Source organism: Mustela nigripes, chromosome 3 (genome assembly GCF_022355385.1).
Source record: "Mustela nigripes isolate SB6536 chromosome 3, MUSNIG.SB6536, whole genome shotgun sequence".
NCBI classification, from domain to species: domain Eukaryota; kingdom Metazoa; phylum Chordata; class Mammalia; order Carnivora; family Mustelidae; genus Mustela; species Mustela nigripes.
This window is the reverse complement of record NC_081559.1, coordinates 8,027,088-8,046,386: the sequence shown is the minus strand read 5'-3', so window position 1 is coordinate 8,046,386 and position 19,299 is coordinate 8,027,088. Positions and strand designations below refer to the sequence as shown.

At 38.2% G+C, this 19,299-nt stretch overlaps 1 protein-coding gene across 1 annotated transcript in view; it reads left to right on the top strand.

The window, feature by feature from the left end:
• DNAH7 (dynein axonemal heavy chain 7) overlaps positions 1-19,299 on the top strand; it is a 250,612-nt gene that overhangs the window by 54,101 nt on the left and 177,212 nt on the right. Inside the window, exons 13-18 of the mRNA XM_059393094.1 lie at positions 4,853-5,125; positions 5,910-6,037; positions 8,570-8,648; positions 12,649-12,873; positions 14,930-15,076; positions 16,815-17,500. Of these exons, the coding sequence (XP_059249077.1) occupies positions 4,853-5,125; positions 5,910-6,037; positions 8,570-8,648; positions 12,649-12,873; positions 14,930-15,076; positions 16,815-17,500 (1,538 nt within the window). The remainder of the gene's footprint in view (positions 1-4,852; positions 5,126-5,909; positions 6,038-8,569; positions 8,649-12,648; positions 12,874-14,929; positions 15,077-16,814; positions 17,501-19,299) is intronic.

Sequence of the window (19,299 nt, the reverse complement as noted above, 5' to 3'; positions counted from 1 at the left end):
CGTAGACCTGTGTCCTCTGCTGTGCGGAATATAAAAGGCTTGGCAACATTGTGATTGGCTTATGAGAAGCTTTTAATTAAAAAATACAGTATTTCCATTACAGTATACTTAGTTACTTAGTCTAGTCTTGCCTTGGACTGAAACTTTTCTTAAGGGAAGGAATTAAAGTTTGTGCTCAGGTTTAAGGCAGGCAGTCAGGGTTGGCTGTGGTACTCACGCCATGCTGCACAGCCCCCGATACTTCTCTAGCTCTCTCAGACGGTCCTCCGGTTGGTTACTCTCCACATATACCTTTTCCCATCAGCATTAGTGTCTGTACTCTCAAATCACAGATTCTACTTCGCTTCTCTCTCTGGTCATTTACTTAGCAAAGCTATGCTGAACTTGTATATTTCAACGGGAGCTACTGCAGTCTAGTATACAAGTCGAGCATGTCTGATAATTCCTTAACTTAAAAGGTTTTCAAGTTTTGTAAGTCCAATCAGTAGCTTTCTCATTTCCTTCTTATTTTATTTTTTAAAAATATTATTTTATTTATTTACTTATTTATTTTTTAAAGATTTTATTTATTTATTTGACAGACAGAGATCACAAGTAGGCAGAGAGGCAGGCAGAGAGAGAGGAGGAAGCAGGCTCCCTGCCGAGCAGAGAGCCTGATGCAGGGCTTGATCCCAGGATGCTGGGATCATGACCTGAGATGAAGACAGAGGCTTCAACCCACTGAGCCACCCAGGCGTCCCTAAAAGTATTATTTTAGAGAGCACATATGTGCACATGAGCTGGGCAGGAAGATGGGGCGGGAGAAGGAGAGAGGATCTGAAGGAGACTGTGTGCTGAGCACAGAGCCCAAAACGGGGCTTGATCTCCCGACCATGAGATCATGACCTGAGCTAAAACCGACTGTGCCATCCAGACACCCCTCTTTTTTATTTTTAAAATAGTAAACAAATATTTCATGTACAGGAAAGGGTCCAGGAGACTAGTGTGTAGTTTTAAGTGGTAATCCAGTTACCCCTGTGTACTTACAATCTAATGAGAGAAATGTAGTATTACTGATGCCTTTAAGCTCTTCCTGCTCCCCACCGCCCTTCCCTGCTCACCTTCCTCTGCTTCTGCCTTCTAGCAAAAGAATCATAATCTTGAATTTTGTCGTTCTTAATCTGAAAATTTTAAGATACACTTGCTACCTGTCTGCATATCCCTAAACAATTTCCATTTAGTGTTTCCTTGTCTGTGTATATATGTGGAGTCCTCTTGTAATGAGTGACTTGTTTTATTTTATTCAACATTGTGATTGTGAAATTATCCATTGTGAGGATGTTTATCTTCATCGTAAAGTTTCTATTTTTTCAATATTTTTATTTTCTAGGAATTCCAGTAAGTTGTCACATGGGACTTGTCACTTTTTATTGTCGCCTGTGTTTAGTCGTATATTCATTTCTCTTTCACTTCTCCGTTCACTGATCTGACACTTGCTCATGGTGGTTTATTTCTATGGGTCTTTTTCCTTTATCATTATGGGCTCATACATGTAAGAACTTCATGCAGGGAAGTCCTTAAGGCCTTAATTTAAGGTGGTTCCTCCCGAATTTGCATATTCTCCTCACAGTTACTCTGGAGGTCTCTCCAGACCAACAACCTTTTTTTTTTTTAAAATTTAATTTTATTTATTTATTTGACAGAGACACAAGCAGGCAGAGAGGCAGGCAGAGAGAGAGGGGGAAGCAGGCTCCCTGTTGAGCAGAGAGCCTGATGCGGGGCTCGATCCCAGGACCCTGGGATCATGACCTGAGCTGAAGGCAGAGGCTTTAACCCACTGAGCCACCCAGGCACCCCCAAAGACCATTTTTTAAATAAAATTCTTGCCAAGGATTTTGTGGACAACACGGGCAGTGTGAATGCTTACCAAGTCTGCATGAGAACAAGCTGGTGGTCACAATCTTAAGGCGACAGTCTTTTTTCTTCTCCACCAAAAAACAAGGTCAAACAAGATGTTGTTGGTTCCTCATTCAGAGGTTCTGTCACCTTTCAGCATTCTGAAATTTTCTATCACCTTTCGGTATTCTTGGCTTTCTGTGGGGGTAGCCAATGTGACATTCCTCTCTGCTCAGGCTTGAGGCTTTGTTTCCTAACAGCCATTCTGCCACCCCCTCCCTTGCTAGAGACTCATTAAAACAAAGCTTAGACCACCAGGGATCAGCAGTCTCTAGGGCAGCTGTTCACTTCCGCACATAATTACCTCCCAACTCATGTGTTCCCTCACGTTTAGCCCCTAGACTTTCCCTATTATTTTATTTTGCTTCCTTAGCTACGCATTAGAAAAGTTATATTTGGCATTTTTTCCGGCATTCTTATATGTTTTGAACTAGATAGTTATTTTCAGGTTATAGAGTCCACATATTGTCATAAATAGAAGTCTCTGGAGAAATGTAGTTTACTTTGGCCTTTGTTTAATTTCAGTTCAGCTATTGTATCTTTCTCCAGGCATACCCTGCCATTTTTCAATAAGGATTTGAGGGAGTTTATGAAACAGACAAATAGAACGAGTTAATAATTGTTACTAGGCATGCTCAGAGTGACGAAAAGTATTACCATCATTTGAATGAAGATAGTTACTTTGATTTAATGGTTATAAAATATGGCTCTAAGTTTCCTGGCTTCTGAAGTGAGGAGGAATATATGACAAGTTTTAACTGGGATTAAGCAGTTAATTTAAACTGCTCAGGTCTTTTTCCCTGTTATCAGATTTTGAGAGAGGAGTCTTACATTTTACATGGAGTAATGGTTCTGAAATCCTACATATCAGCATCACCTGGTGATATTTTAAAAATACAAATCTACCACCACCACTTCTTGCCCCTAGACATGTGGATTCACAATGATAGCTCGTTCTCAGAAATAGGTTGCCGGAATCATCTAGGGATATTTTGCTAGTACTCAGGTTTGGAAGCGATGTAGAAGGTACTTTGAGTAAGATGACTGAACATGATTTTGATGACCTTTGACAGCAATGGCAGAAGTGGGTTGTAGAGGTGTTCTTATTATCATAGTCTTTGATAGAAACTGAAAGTAAAATTAAAATACATTTCTTTCCCCCTGGAAGACAAACCTTCAAGGGCCCAAGATGCTGTGAATCCAAGCATATCACCATCTCATGATCTATTTTGATAGACTTTCGAATACTTGAGCTGTCTCATTCAAAATATCATTTCCCTTAACTCTTGATAGGAACTGATTAGAATTCATATCAAAAGTATACTTTCTGGGCGCCTGGGTGGCTCAGTGGTTTAAGCCGCTGCCTTCGGCTCAGGTCATGATCTCAGGGTCCTGGGATCGGGTCCCGCATCAGGCTCTCTGCTCGGCAGAGAGCCTGCTTCCCTCTCTCTCTCTCTCTGCCTGTCTCTCCATCTACTTGTGATTTCTCTCTGTCAAATAAATAAATAAAATCTTTAAAAAAAAAAAGTATACTTTCTAATATAGTTCTGTGTACTGGTATCCAATTAGGTTTAGAAAGATAGACCTATAGGCTGAAGACATTAGGCAGGCTGTTAATACGTTTAAGAAATATTATATAATGAGTATTGATGAGCTTGGCATTAGATCCAATAATTACTTTGCGTACAGTACGCAATATAGATTTCTTTAGCTCAGAGTCTCCCCTCCACCACCACCCCGCTGGCCCCAGAAAAGATGGCACCAAGCATCTACTGAGCCCAGCGTTGTAGTGGTGGTAGTGGTGGTGGGATTCACTAATGTTCTCAAAAAGGGTCTAATTCTAACCATTATGATTTCCTAACATCCCCCTAGAGGGCATAGCGGGCAAATGCATCCTGGATAGCTGAATAAATTACCCAGTTCTCTAAGGAATCCTTTAATAGTATCTAGTGAATGCTCTAGAATATCCACTACTGATCATAATTTTTGTTTGTTAGAGTGAAAAATCCCTTCTTCCAAATGAAAGGTAGAGCAGGTATATTTTTAAGTGTAACTTGGTTCTGGATAATAAACCCTATAGGCACATATCCTTGCCCTCTTATTTGAAAAGAGGAGACAAGCTATTGAGATTTGTTTGCTTATTAAAAGTTGTTATCTCATTCATTATTCTAATGGTGATAGCAGAATGCACATTTTGTAACCAGGGATTTTAGTTTCTTCTAGTTGCTGTTCACAGAATCAAAGATCAAAGGTCAATGAATGAGTAAACAATTTTTCTTTGTTCTAGACAGATTACTCCTCAAGGTGAAAAAGTACTGTGATTAAAGAATATGATGATATGACATTGAGCTGGCTTACTTTTTAGTACAATGCAAGCACTACCTTTCAATTGCACAAATACAATGTGGGTTTTGGTGTTTTTATTTCGTGTGTATTTTCAAGTGATAGTTCTTTCATGCATACAGAAAACCCAAAACACAACTAGGTAGCCTTGAAGGAAAACAAAAAAAGTCCATGAAACTTAGGTGTTCAGTATACTATTAGACTGAATCTCTTTCTATAGAGATTAGAAAATAAAAAAAGAGGGACACCTGGGTGGCGCAGTCATTTAAGCATCTGCCTTGGGCTCAGGTCATGATCCCAGGGTCCTGGGATCGAGTCCTGCATCCCGAGTCAAGCTCCCTGCTCGGTGGGGAGTCTGCTGCTTCCTCTCCCTCTTCCTGATGCTCCCCCTGCTTGTGCTTTCTCGCTTTCTGTCAAATAAATAAAATCTTAAAATAAATAAAAAAGACTTTATGAATGTATGTGTGTGTGTACACACACACAAATACACACAGTAAGATTGGCATTTTTACAAAGATAAATGATACAGTTACCTTTATTTTTTTAAATGAATGTTATTTTTCCCTTTGTTTAGGAAAGTAAGTCTAAACCAACAACCTTGAAGCCAGTAATTCTGGATGAAATTGTCGAAGCCCACAAAGAAAAAGTGAAAGAAGTGATAGAGAGAGAGAGTGTGGCACCCAAGGAGCACCTCAGACTCTATGACAAGTATGACTACCTGATCACCAGGAAAGCTGAGCAAGATGCTGATGCTTTCCTTGAAGAGAACCGGAGTTATGAGAAAATAATGCAAGAAATTCGCAAATATCAAAAACTAATAGAGGAGATACAGTACACATCTAGAAAGGTAAAGGGTCCGTTTTGTACAACTGTTCTTTGTAACTAGGATCTTTTCCCAGTTTTATGAGGATATGTTTTTAGATCATACAGTGAAAGAATCAGACCGTAACTGTCAACAGGGAAAGTACTTATTGCCTCTCCATGAACCGAGCATTGTGGGAAACCCAGGATATATAGAAGTAGACAAAACAGTGTTCTTGTCCCCAGAGAGCTGAAAGTCTAGTACTTCAAGTCTGACTTCTGCTTTACATAATTTGTACTTGATATGATTTGTCCCCTCAAAAATTCCAAGAGCTTAGTTTTGTTTTGTTTTTGTTTTTTTGCTTTAGTGTTTATAAATCTTTCAGAAAATATGGTAATCACACCAAAATGTGATTACTTCTGTTCCGTAGGAGACTGGTAATTTTTTGTTTGTCCTTTTTCATAGTTTCCAAAATTTCCACCCAAAATACACATTACTCTTCTGTACGGAGCAGATACGACATCTAAATCCCCCACTGTCTATTTAGCAGTAACTCAATTCTCCAAAGTTCTTATGTCCATTGTTGTCCTGAGATAGAATTGGCTTCCAAGATAGCAAACTCTTGAAGATTTATCCAGAAGATGGTTGTAAAATGCAAATGGGAGGTTAGAAAATCCTGCCTACATCATATTGAACACACATGCACACACACACACCACACACCACACACACACACACACACACACACCAAACAATATTGTGAGAAAGGCAAAATTGTGGGAATCTTTTCTTTTCATGTTCATTAAACTTTTAATACTTCTTGTTGCAGACTATCCGTTTAGGAATGTTTGAAATGCACTGTGAGGAATTAATCAGAGCTTTGGTGAAACGAGCAGAACTTATTTGCGGAAAACTTATAGCTAAAATGTTCCGAGATCATCAGGAAGTAAATACAAGGTATTTATGTGATACTGATATTTTTTTTTCAGGGTGTTGTTAGATAGGATCAATTGTCATTCAAATGAAGTTTTAGATTACAACAGTGTCATCAATGACCCTCCAAGAAGATGATGTCACACTTACTTCTACTTGGCTTTGTCATTTTATGATTATTAGTTTTTCACCACGAATGCACCTTCCTGATTGCTTGAAATAAGGCGGTAGTAAGAAGTGTTTGCAGTTTTGTTTTCACAAGTCAGATAGGTGTTCTCTAACATCACTAATGTTTTAAGTTTTAAGTTTGTATAATCAATACACAAAATGGATTTTCAAAGTGGATTTACCCAATAGTTTTCCTGGGTCCTAATGGATCCTCAGATTTAGAATTTCACTCACTGGGATTACTCTTCAAGGCTAATAACTTGTTGTCTTAACTAAAAACTTATTTTTTTACTAACCTGGGGAATTTTAGGATAACCGGCTCATGTTAAGTAAACTCACAAAATGCTAAGGTATAAACAGAATGCCTTTGTATGTAGACAGGATGTAGAACTCGTCTTGAATCAACAACTGGTGTTCGTGTTGCTCTGGGAACCTTTTTTCTGGTATCAGTCACATGGAAGACACCCCTCCCAATCAAAAATTTTGTAATTGTTATGGTATTATAGGAAAAAATAGATCATTAAAAAGAAGATTCGGGCTGTAAAAAAGCCTGAAGGAAGCTTGTATTAAGCACAAGAGTAGGTGCTTATATTCTAAATATGAATATAACTACTGTAATACATAATATATTTAATTTATTATAATAATATAATATATAAGTTATATATAACTATTATAAGCTATAGTCTTAAGGGGAAATAGAAATACAAACCGTAAGGTTCAGTAAATGCTGGATTGAGCCACAGACACAGAATGGAGAAGGACATGATTAATGTCCTTCCCAGCAGAGATTGGGCAAGTGGGAAAAATCAGGGCAAGCTACGAGCAAGAAGATATGTGAATTCATTTTAGAGGATGAGTTCTGGGAGTCTACCAGGTGAACAATGTAAATAAAAGAATTCCAGCTAGAAAAAGCAACATATATAAGGGTGTGAGGTGTGAAAATGGATGGTGTTACTTGAAGAACTCGGACTGATCTGTGTCGCTGGAAAGAGGCAGGAGGAGTGAGGGGTAAGGCTGAGGCAGGACGGGTCCCTGCACAGCCAGTCGGAACCAGAATCCCATATTCAATTGTGAAAGCACTTTTCCTCTAAAAGTTCTGGAAGAATAGTGAAAATGTCTTTTACTTGTAGCTCTTCATGCTGCGTTAAATATTTATTTTAATTTCATAGCTATTTCCTCTGTCTCTTAACTGTCCCTTCTGAGGTTGTGCTGATTCTACTTTTCCCCTCTTCCTCCAAACCTTGCCTCTCACCACACACGGGAAGTACAAAGGACATGTCAGGAATATTAGAGGACCAGTCAGATACCAGTGCCTCAACTTCTTGCCCCTCTGTGTCTCACCTCAATTCTGCAAGAGCCCTTCATTCCTGTCTCCCCATATTTTTGGGAAAGAGTCTGTCATACCTTTCAAAGTTCTCTCTGCCTATGGGCTCAACCCTCTTGGCGCCCATCCTTCTGGAGCTGGTTCTACCAGTTGCCCATGTCCTCTGTATCTCACTAAAAATCGCTCCTCTGCTGTGGATTCTGCCTCTCAAACTTACAACCATCTTCAGAACCCTCTTTCTTCTTCCACACTCCCCACTTCAACCCAAATTCACAACCATGCTGTTTCTTTCTCCACCTCACAGCCATTCTTCTTCTTCCTTTTTTTTTTTTTTTTTTAAAGAGAGAGAGATAGGGTAAGGAAAGGGAGAATCCCGAGCAGGCTCCATGCCCAGTGGGGAGCCTGAGGCAGGGCGCAGTCAAATGACCTGACATCATGACCAGCGCCAAAATCAAGAGTCAAAGTCTTAACCGCCTGAAACCCGAGGTACCCCATTGCAGTCAATCTTCTTTAAGAAATTTCTACCTGTTTTATCTGGTCTTTTTTAACCTTTTACCACTTTGTTATTTTTTTTTTTTTAAATCTCACAGTAAGTTCATTATATGGGCTACAACCCAAATAAGTAGGAAATATTTGCATATTACTAGAAGTTTCTGAGCATAGAGGTCCATGTTAACTGTTTGCCGCAAGTAGAGTTAATCACTCCCTTACTTAATACTACTTTTTTGGTGCTATCTCAAATAAATCTCTGGTAGAGCCCCTAAAATTCTGGGTCAGAAGTGATCGTTTATTTATGGCCTTGTTTTCTATACAGGATTATGAACCGCTTGGAGTCATTATTACGTCTTCTACAATTCTCTATCTCTGTCACTTAGTATTATAGTTGCAAATGTAAGAGATGATCATTAAATGTGTATTGAATGAATAATGGCACAGATTTTTAGATGTCATATAGATAAGATCATCTTACTTTGTTTTTCACATAAGGGCACATTTAGTATATAAGAATATATTTAAGAATAAAACTTAGTTACATAAATTGATTTTGTCTGGTATTTCAGATTATGTGATGAATTTGAGAAGATAGCAGAAAAAGCTCTTAGCACTCCTCCAAATACAGCCGAACTAATGGAAATGAAGGTATTATTTATAAACTTTATAGTCATATGTATGTAAGTTAATTGTTTCCCCTGCTGTTATTAGTTAATTATCAACATGATAATACAATAACAAATCACTACGAAAGTTAAAAGAGGCTTAAAATAATGTTTTGTTTTGTTTTTCTTAGCTCATGAGTCTACAGTTTGGTGCTCCCGGCTGGTTCTGCTCCCAGTTGGGTCACTCACTCAGTTGGGTCAGCTAGTTCTCAGTTGAGTTGACTAGTGAAACGATCTTTGGCAATTTGACTCTGCTCCGCTTGTCTCTTAAATTCCAGCAGGTTTACTGGACGTGTTCTCACGGCATGGTAGAGACACAAAACCACACCCGGGTGTACAAATGCTTTTCAATTGTCTCTGTGCATTACAGTAGTTAACATCTCATTGGCCAAAGCAAGTCACATGGCCACAGCATGAGAAGATACCACAGGGTATGGCTATTGGGAGAGGTGAAATATCGGAGCTGTTTGTGTATTGTCTACCAATATTTTTGGGAACAATATTAATACTTACTACCATGCTAATAGCATGAGCCAGGACTGTCTTGGGCAACCTGAGATATGTGCCATTCTTAATTTTTTTAATCAAATATTTAATCTTTTTTTTTTTTTTAAAGATTTTATTTATTTATTTGACAGAGAGAGATCACAAGTAGACAGAGAGGCAGGCAGAGAGAGAGAGGGAAGCAGGCTCCCTGCTGAGCAGAGAGCCCGATGCGGGACTCGATCCCAGGACCCCGAGATCATGACCTGAGCCGAAGGCAGTGGCTTAACCCACTGAGCCACCCAGGCGCCCACAAATATTTAATCTTTAATAATTTGTTTTTATAGGCTATTTTGGTTATACATTAAAATTTTCGTGGTAATTTGCCGAAATAAGTTTTGAGCATAGGATTTATGCTACTAAAAATATTAGGTAAGTCTCACTTTAATCATTTTTGGTGTTCCTTTTGTGTTAGAATCTGCCTAGTGGTAAGTAAAACAGTATAAAACAACTAGCTAATCACAATTTTATTTTACTCCTTTTTCATTCTTTTTTTTTTTTTTAAAGATTTTATTTATTTATTTGACACAGAGAGATCACAAGTAGGCAGAGAGAGAGAGGAGGAAGCAGGCTCCCTGCTGAGCAGAGAGCCCGACGCGGGACTCGATCCCAGGACCCTGAGATCATGACCTGAGCCGAAGGCAGCGGCCTAACCCACTGAGCCACCCAGGCGCCCTCCTTTTTCATTTTTGTAACAACAAGCTTTTATAAGACTTACCCCATTTCCTACCCAGCATTCCCAAGATCTAAAATAGAATCTTTTCTTTTTAGATTGTGAGATAGGGAAGCAAACCCAGCAAAATACATAAAATCATTCAAAACTTTGTATAGGCAAGAAATTACAGTGCTTATGTACATTCTTTAAATTAGTCAACTTTCAAAGAAAAGTTTTTAAATCATTAGAACTGACTTTACATATCAGCATTTAACTAAAAGAAATCTGTTTTCTTTAAAGTCTTTGTACTTGCATTGGTGTTAGCACGTGAATGCGTATGTATGTGTATTTGATACACACACCTGTATATGATCACTTTTATATTTTTATATTTTATATTAGTTGTTGTAGGATGTCAAGTGGCACTCTGATCCTGGACGATTATAAAGTAGTTGGAGAATTCCATAACCATATATGCCTGTGGAAAAAATAATGCTGAGTAGGAAGAGTGTCATTTATTTACCCTCCTAGCCATCACTGGAAATATTTACAAATTTGGAATTATTTAGTGTGAATTTCTATTGTTCATAACAATCTGTAACAGAATTAGCAAATAGGATTCATTAACTGATATTTAAAATATTTCTGCATCTTAAAAAAGTTTAGTCACACAATAGTAAAATAACTTCTCAGTTTATGCAGTACTGAAATCAGTCATTATCAGTTGGGGAAATAAAAATCCATTCATTTGAATACACAGTAATCTGATTAATCACATTATAAAAGTATATTTTCAGTTAGACATTTATTTACCTGTGGAAACCATCATGGTTCCCATCTTATTTGTTTGGATTTGTAACATAATATTTGTTCTTGTTAGAATGATATATTAATGAAAGACTTTTAGACAGTGTTGTTTTTTTTTCTTTTTAATCACAGAAGTAAAATTTTAAATAATCTGGGATTTTACAAAGTAGAAAGCAGAAGCAGAAGTTCATCTTTTCCCATAATTCCTTTTTTTAGAGTGATGATTTTTTTAGTGTGAATTCTGCTCTTTCCAAACATATATACAGTATTAAGTCTAAATAACACTAGAGAGAGAGAAGAAGAGAGAAAGACAGAAAAATGAAGATTAAATAGACTTTTAAAAACATGAGAACAAGAAGCCTTTACTTCACAGACAGGGAGGTTAGATACAGACAAGGGAAGCTGGATGTAAGTAGTTACAGGTAATCACCAGTCTTCTCATTTTTCAACGGCGAAGCAGGTTTCCTTTAACATTTATATTACTCAGATATATAAGTTAACATGTGTCAAAAGAGCTTTGGGAGAACTCTATGTCTATGTGCACATATACGTGCGTACATGTCTGCGTGTGCTCGTGCACACACACACACACACACACACACACACATACACATCCCCTGCATTCACCATCACTTCTCACAGATTTGCTTTTGCAAAAGCAAAATCATTACTCTGCTGCAAGTTCCTTTCTTCACAACAATGTACCTTCTTTGTATTTCTCCTAGGTAACAAGGAACCTTAGTTTTTTCCAAGATCAGTAGCTAATTATTCTTTTTTTTTTTAAGATTTTATTTATTTATTTGACAGAGAGAAATCACAAGTACACTGAGAGGCAGGCAGAGAGAGAGAGAGAGAGAGAGAGAGGGAAGCAGCCCCCCTGCTGAGCAGAGAGCCCGATGCGGGACTCGATCCCAGGACCCTGAGATCATGACCTGAGCCGAAGGCAGTGGCTTAACCCACTGAGCCACCCAGGCGCCCAGTAGCTAATTATTCTAATATGATTTATTAAATGATCTGTCAGTTGACTCCTAATTTTAAATGCATCTTTTCAACACTCAATTTCCATGTACATGGATCTAGTTCTGACTTCTGTTCTTCTTCCTCCTCTATTCCTGGGACAGAACAAGGACTGTTTAAATAACTGTATCTGTATGTATTATATTTTCATATTTGGCTACTCGCTCTCATTTTTTTTTCATGATTATCTTTGCTACTCAAGTATTTATGATTTCAGAGACTGTCAGAATTATGACGAATTTTGTTTTTTAAATTGCCAATGCAATTTTGATTGAAATTGCTTTGGTTTTATACTTACTAGAGGAGAATTTACATCTCGAGGATGTTACATCTTAACCTACGTTTTCAAATTTATTCAGAACTTTAAAAATGTCCCTCAATAAAGTATTATCATTATCCTCATACAGATTTAGCACAGTTCTTGTTATATTTGCCTATAGTTCTCTTTTAGATTTTGTAATTAAGAAAAGTGAGCCCTGGTGTCTGCTGCAAGTCTGCAATCTGACGTTTGTTACGGTGGCAGTTCAACTAATACTTGTTCCCCCAACAAGTCTCTGAGAGCAAAGCCGTGGGCTGTTGGTTGTCACACTGAATTGCCAGCATCTGGCAGGGTGGCAGGCACTGGAGGGGGATTAGGAGGGGCCCCAATATGCGACCGTGAAAGCATAGGTGATATTACCCTGCTTCATCTTTCCCAGGAACCCATAACACTCTCTGGTTTTCCAGTGCTTCTTATGTGTTGTTTAGTATTTTCTGTTTTTTTTCCCACTGCTTTTGTGTAGAGGTGCTTGGGAACGATGACAGGAAAACTGTGCTGCAGTCTTCTCTCTTAAACTGCAAAGTCTACATTTCCAACAAATCTGTGCATATTCATGCTTCTTTATACATAGCGTTTCCACAGCCTATGTTTTGACTTAAGCTGTTCCTTAAAATGCCTTCTGCAACTTTTGTCTTCCTGCAGGCTTATATTCAGAAAGTAGAGACCACCGACATGGTCGAGCTGGGCCAGAGACTGGTGGATTCTAAAAACTGCCTCGCCTTCCTCATCGAGTGCACAAACTTTTCTCCAGCAGACATTAGGCTCAATAATAATGTGTTTCAGTGGTATGGAAGAATGGATGAAATTTTTGATGAACATAGGAAAATCATTAAAGAGAAAACAGAACAATATCAAGAAGGCCTTAAGGTTGGCATCACAGATATTTTGAATTCTTTTCATTTTCTGGAAATGCTTAAGTTTCAACCTACGTGGCATCATCAGCTCTGTCTCACACGTCAGATATTTAAGCTTTCTCATGCCATCAATTTTAGAGGAAGATGGTATCCATACTGGCTCGATATGTTATATCATTTCTTGACTTTTCAAGGGTGAAAAATCCTAGTATACTGCCCTCAAGTGACCATTAATAAAAATAGTGTTTATCTTATACAGTTTATAGTACTTTTTTGAGTTGCTTTCCTTATTTAACATCAAAGCTCTCTCAGCAAAGTGTGCCTTCACACACACTGAATCACCTAAGGCTTGTGCCCAGAGTCCTCACTCGAACATTCAATAACTCTCGCCTTCTCTGGTGTCCTACATAGACGACGGTTTGTGTTTTTCCCCTCGTCTGCTTGTCCAGTCTCGTCTACCTCCTCCACTCCTCATTCTTGACTTTTGGCTCACCCCGAGCAACTTTTAGACCCCTGGCCCGCTACACCTCTCCTCTCGCGCGCGCATTCCCTCCATTTGCCAGCGAGCGCACCCCTGGCCCACTCACGGGATCCTCACGCCAGCGACTCTCTCAGAATTCCTCTCGCCAGAGCTCAGCTCTGCTGCTTCTCTGCTTCCATCACACTGTGACGCATCTCCGTGGACTAACCACCCGATCGTGATGTTGTCCTTGTCCGGTGCGTCTCCCCCATGGACGGTCAGCCCTTTGATAGAGGCTGTTTCCTTGTTCCTTTCTCCCTTTACACCGTGGCCAGTGAGGTGTCCCCCACACGGGAACAGTGGGAGCGCTCCAGGGCTGTGTCTGCATACATGATTTCATACATTCAGTTTCACCATATAAATGAAGAAGCTGAGGTTCCCAAAGTGAGGAGACTCATGCCAGGTCAGCCAGGAGAGATGTCCCTTATAGCAAATCACGTTACGGCAAATGTGGTTAATTGACAGAACATGCTGGAAGACTAATTCACAGGCTTAACCAAAAACTTTTATTTTAAACAGCAGTCGGTGTTTCTGTTGTGCATTTAGGTCATTTCAGGTTTTTTTTTAAACCTGTAGAAGACATCATGAATCACAAATATTAGACACGGAAATTATAACAGATTCTTAGCAAACTGTTAGATGGCCCAGAATTATCTATACTTTACTATTCTGCAAACTTCCTATAATGTTGAGGAATTTCATCTTCTCATTGTCCTTCCCCCACTGCACCAGAACTATAAAATTTCCATGAACTAAAGAGGATACAAATCAGCCTAGATAATCCATAAAATAGAAAATCCATTTTTTAATAACTCAGATTTGACTTTTGAATATTTTATTAAGAGCTCTATTTTTAGAGCCATTTAACTTAGAGTGCCTTACCAATGACAATTTTGTAATGAGCTTTTCTCATTAAAAACAAAAACAAAAACCACACACCTGTTTTATGTTGGAAAGTTAGAGTTTTTAGATTTTAAAATCCAGATGTATTTGTCTTGCACATTTCCTGTGAAGAGAGTACATAGGACAAGAAAAATAACCTTGAAGTATTTTGTTTTAGCAACCAAAAATTGAAAAGATACTGAATATCAGAACACGATTAAAGAAAATCTGGGTTTTTTCCCAGTTGTTTGTAAAAATGCCACAGATCTTAAAACACTGGAGCTTTCTTTTAGCCTCATACTTGATTATTATGAATTAAAAAAAATTCTTATAAATCATTTGTCAGCACACATTCTTTAGCATACTAAAGAATAATACCGTTGTTTAATCCATTCTTATTTTACTGGTTAGAATATCTTAGATTGATAAAACAAAGTTAACTTTAATTCCTGAATTATAGGAAGCTTAATTCATTACTTTTAAATCCTGACTCTTAAAAATGCTGCATGTTTTAGATCCTTGTTCTCTTCCAGATGATTCCTCTCTTTTTGCCTGTGACAAAATAGAATAATAATTCTGATAATCTTTAAAAATACTTGAACTTTCTTGCAATGCCTAGGGGTTTTACCTTAAAAAAAATCCTAATAACAAATATTGTTCATACTAGTTACGGTGTGAACGGTTTGTGGAGGAATTGGAGAGTTATGCTAAACAGGCAGAAGAATTTTACTCCTTTGGAGACCTTCAGGATGTACAGCGATACCTGAAAAAGGCTCAAACACTGAATGGAAAGTTGGACTTAGCAGCAGATAAGGTATAATTCCAACATTTTTAAGAGGATGAATTAGTTCAAAAGAAAGAGCTTTGCGTTTGTATTGTACATTCACCTTTTAAAAATAGATTCAAATAAAAGTTCAAGTACCTTGAGAGAATAATATAAATGCTGCAAATATCACTATGCTCTACACCTATAACGAATATAACTCGATACGTTAACTATACCTGGAATTAAACATTTTTGGAAATAATAAGTGGTAAAAATAGATCTTATAGACATGCTTTGAGGAGAAGCTTGCTGCTTTCTTTTGGTAGTTATCTCAGTGGCCTTTGTCTTTTATTTGAAAGATAGAGTGATATTTCCATCTGCTTATTTTTTATTTTGCATCATTTAATCATTTATATCATGTGCTAGCACCTGCTTCCTCATTATAGTGTGCGCATCTTCATAGAAGGCGGTATAGATTTGGTGACTGCGTTTTGAAATTATGCCCATTATCTTCTCCCGTTGAGCCACTTTTTCCCTGATATTGCTATGTCAGAACTTGGCTTTCTCATTAGAAGAAGCTTGAGGTGGAAAAGCCATACCCTTTGCCAAAGGAGATGTTTGAGATTTTTAATTGCATTTTTTAACAAAAAGGGGAAATATGAAAACAGACCATATTATGATGCTTTCCCATTTTTCTTACATCAAAGGATTTTTGTATCTTATTAGTTCAGATAATTAAATAGTTTATAACAGTCACTGAAGTCTGAACACATGTAGAGAAAACAGAAGCTGTAGATTTTAGAATTCTGTGGCCACTTAAATTTTGGGTAACCTGCATAGTTTATAAACCTAATTCACACTTTTCAAATCTATAGACTTCTCCTTTAAACCACCCACAGTTTCACAAACTTCACTACTAAACAAAGAGGAAATTAGTGCTTTCTTTGCCTCTTTTTTTTTTTTTTTTTTTAAGATTGTATTTATTGGAGAGAGAGTGAGCATGAGTGAGGGCGGGACAATGGGGGAGGAGAGCAGAGAGAGAGGAGGAAGTAGGCTCCCTGCTGAGCAGAGAGCCCATGCGGGGCTCCATCCCAGGACCCTGAGATCATGGCCTGAGCGGAAGGCAGAGGCTTAACCCACTGAGCCACCAAGGCGCCCCTTCTTTGCTTCTTCTTATCCCACACACGTCTTCAAGACCAGCTCTGGTTGTATCTTCTCTACATAAGCTCCTATTCACCATGATCTCCTGCCTCGGAGTGATAGCGTTTTTAGTATATACTATTCATGTATATTAAAGAGATACTACTCTAAGACCCCTCTTCTATCGCCTCATATTATTGTTGAACAATTGTAATTTCACTTTCTACATATGCATGTCTATTTCCTGATATATACCACCTCCTTAGTGTTGGTATTTTGCAATATACTACTTTTTCCCTCTGTTTTCCACAGTACCTGATACAATGCTGTGTGTATTAAAAGTACTTAAGTTCTAGTCAATTAATAAATCATGGTATAACTTCAATATATCTGGATGGATAGAGACTTCTTTAAATATATACCATTACTATTTTAACTAACTTAACCAGATACTATTCTCTGGAAAATGTTATAAAAAAGAAATAGGATCGATTACTGCTCAGTAATTCTCGATTATGGCCTAATTTCGTTTTTACTTTGGGGCTTATTGAGAGCTTGGGGCCACTTTTGATAAAAATATTTTCAAAAAATTAATTTTGAGTATCATTCACTTCTAGAATAACATACCTTATACCTGTCATTCCAGATCGAGCAATTTAATGCTGAGGAAGAGGCGTTTGGTTGGCTACCATCAATATACCCTCAACGTAAAAAAATCCAGGATGGGCTGAACCCTTACCTCCGTCTCTATGAAACTGCTGTGGAATTTAGCAACAAATACCGAGGATGGACTGAAGGACCGTATCATAAGGTGAATCCCGACCAAGTAGAAACAGATGTTGGAAATTACTGGAGAGGGCTGTATAAGCTGGAAAAAACCTTCCATGATTCTCCAAATGCATTGGCAATGACAAAAAAAGTAAGAGCAAAGGTAGAAGATTTCAAGCAGCACATTCCTCTGATTCAAGTGATCTGTAATCCTGGCTTGCGCCCCCGGCACTGGGAGGCCATGTCCAACATTGTTGGCTTCCCACTGCAGCCGGCAGACGACTCCACTGTCTTCACTTTTTTAGACATGGATTTGGAACCGTATCTGGATAGGTTTGAAGGGATTAGTGAAGCAGCTAGCAAAGAGTATTCTCTTGAAAAGGCCATGGACAAGATGACTAACGAGTGGGAGGCAATGGAATTTGTGATTCTTCCTTATAGAGAAAGCGGGACATTTATTTTGTCATCGGTTGATGAAATCCAGATGTTGTTGGACGACCACATTATTAAAACACAAACTATGCGAGGCTCTCCTTTCATTAAGCCTTATGAAAAACAAATAAGGTAAAGTAATATTTACATGACAATGTTTAGGTTGTGTTACCATAATCGTCACTTATCTGTACTATACAGTTCTTTTTGCAAATTGATTCTGCCCTTCATACTTAATATTTTAAATAGTTGATTGGAAGGAGTGATAACCTTTTTTGCATTTGGAATAGTACTTACTCCTTTGCTATTACCAAGGTAGTGGACAGTAGGCCTCTGGATATTCACTTTTATTGTGTCCAGTCTGATCTTATACATTAAACTCAAAAATAATTTCACATCTCTACACATAGCTCATAGGACATCTAAACCATGACACTGAAGATAATGTCATTTTCCAAATACACTAATTAGGTTATTGTAGATTATTCTTGAACGCTTATTGTAATTTTCACTTCTGAGGTAAGTGCCGAAGTATGAACGCTGTGACTACAGCCTGAGGTTTCAGGCATCGGACACAGATGCTTAAACTAAATCCTTATCCTGTCTGTTTCTTTCAATTTTTGTGATTTGTATGAAGCAGTTTATATTTGCTTTAAAAAAGTCCAAATCCGACTACCATCTTCAATGGGAATTTGTATGACGAGGGAAAGCCAACCGCTCTGCAGTGTCCGCCTCTGGTCACTGTTGTGTTACCCTAACCCTGGGTGTGCTCTGCCTTTGGCCTCGTCCCTCGGCTGCTGTGCCTCCTGCCTTGCTTACTCGAATGTGCTCATGGAGAGTAAATTTTTTAGCCACTCTGAAAGTGGTCTAACCAGACGCTACTTTTATGGGCTACCCATGAGATCATTGGCTAGTGGGAAATCTTCCGAGTCAGTCAGGGATTAGATGGAGAAAGGGAAGAACGGCGGGAGTCCGAGGCATTTGTTTCCTCTTGTGAAGAGACGTTAAATTCACTGACAGATGCTGAAGTAATTTTAGAAGAGTGAAAATGCCTGGTGACTTTTAGGACTTCCATTTACAGGGCTTGGTTTTAACAGTCTAAAATTGCAGGTCACTAATTATAAATGGTGCGTAATGTATTAAACTACACATAAAGCTATCCCATCTGTAAGGTCTGTTGCCGCTGACCGATCGTCCTTCTGAATGGCTATGTAGACTCTTGTAGCATAGTGGCTGCAGCGATCTGGGTTCAAATCTGGCTCTATCATTTATTAGTGGGTGGACCTCAACCGGGTATTTCTATGTGCCTTGTCTCCCCACTGGTAAACAGATACACTAGGCCTTATGGATTATGGTGAGGAGGGAGCAAATACGTACAGAGACCTTACACTTGTGCTGATAAAATAGTAAGTTTTAAAAAACATAAGTTTAGAGTGTAATTATAATATTTATTCTTGAGGACATCTTGTCGTTATTTTTGTTCTCCATGTTTAGAAATGAACTGATCACTATTGTAGATTAAAAATGCTTCCTTCTCATGAATGACACAGTATTATACTTTAGATTATGCAGATTTTTCTTCAAATGCCACTTAGATCTTCTGAATTGAAATATTGTGTTCTGGAAATAAAGCCTTTATAGGCCCAAATTTAAAAAAAAAAGAAGAACGTTAAAGGAAATGAATCTTGGATGTAACTACTTTTCCTACGAAGTTCAGAGTGTCCTTCACTAAGAACAGCATTACTGTCTCCAGAATCTCACTTCTCAGTTTGTACCCCCTAGCCATGGAATTGATTTGCAGAAAGGTTCAGTGCTGTGGCATATACAGAATCCAGCCCATTTGTAGATAGGTATATCTGAACATGTGTATCCATATAGACATAAATGTGGGTGCTAAACAGACCTTGTAGAACAAATTTAGTGATTTATTG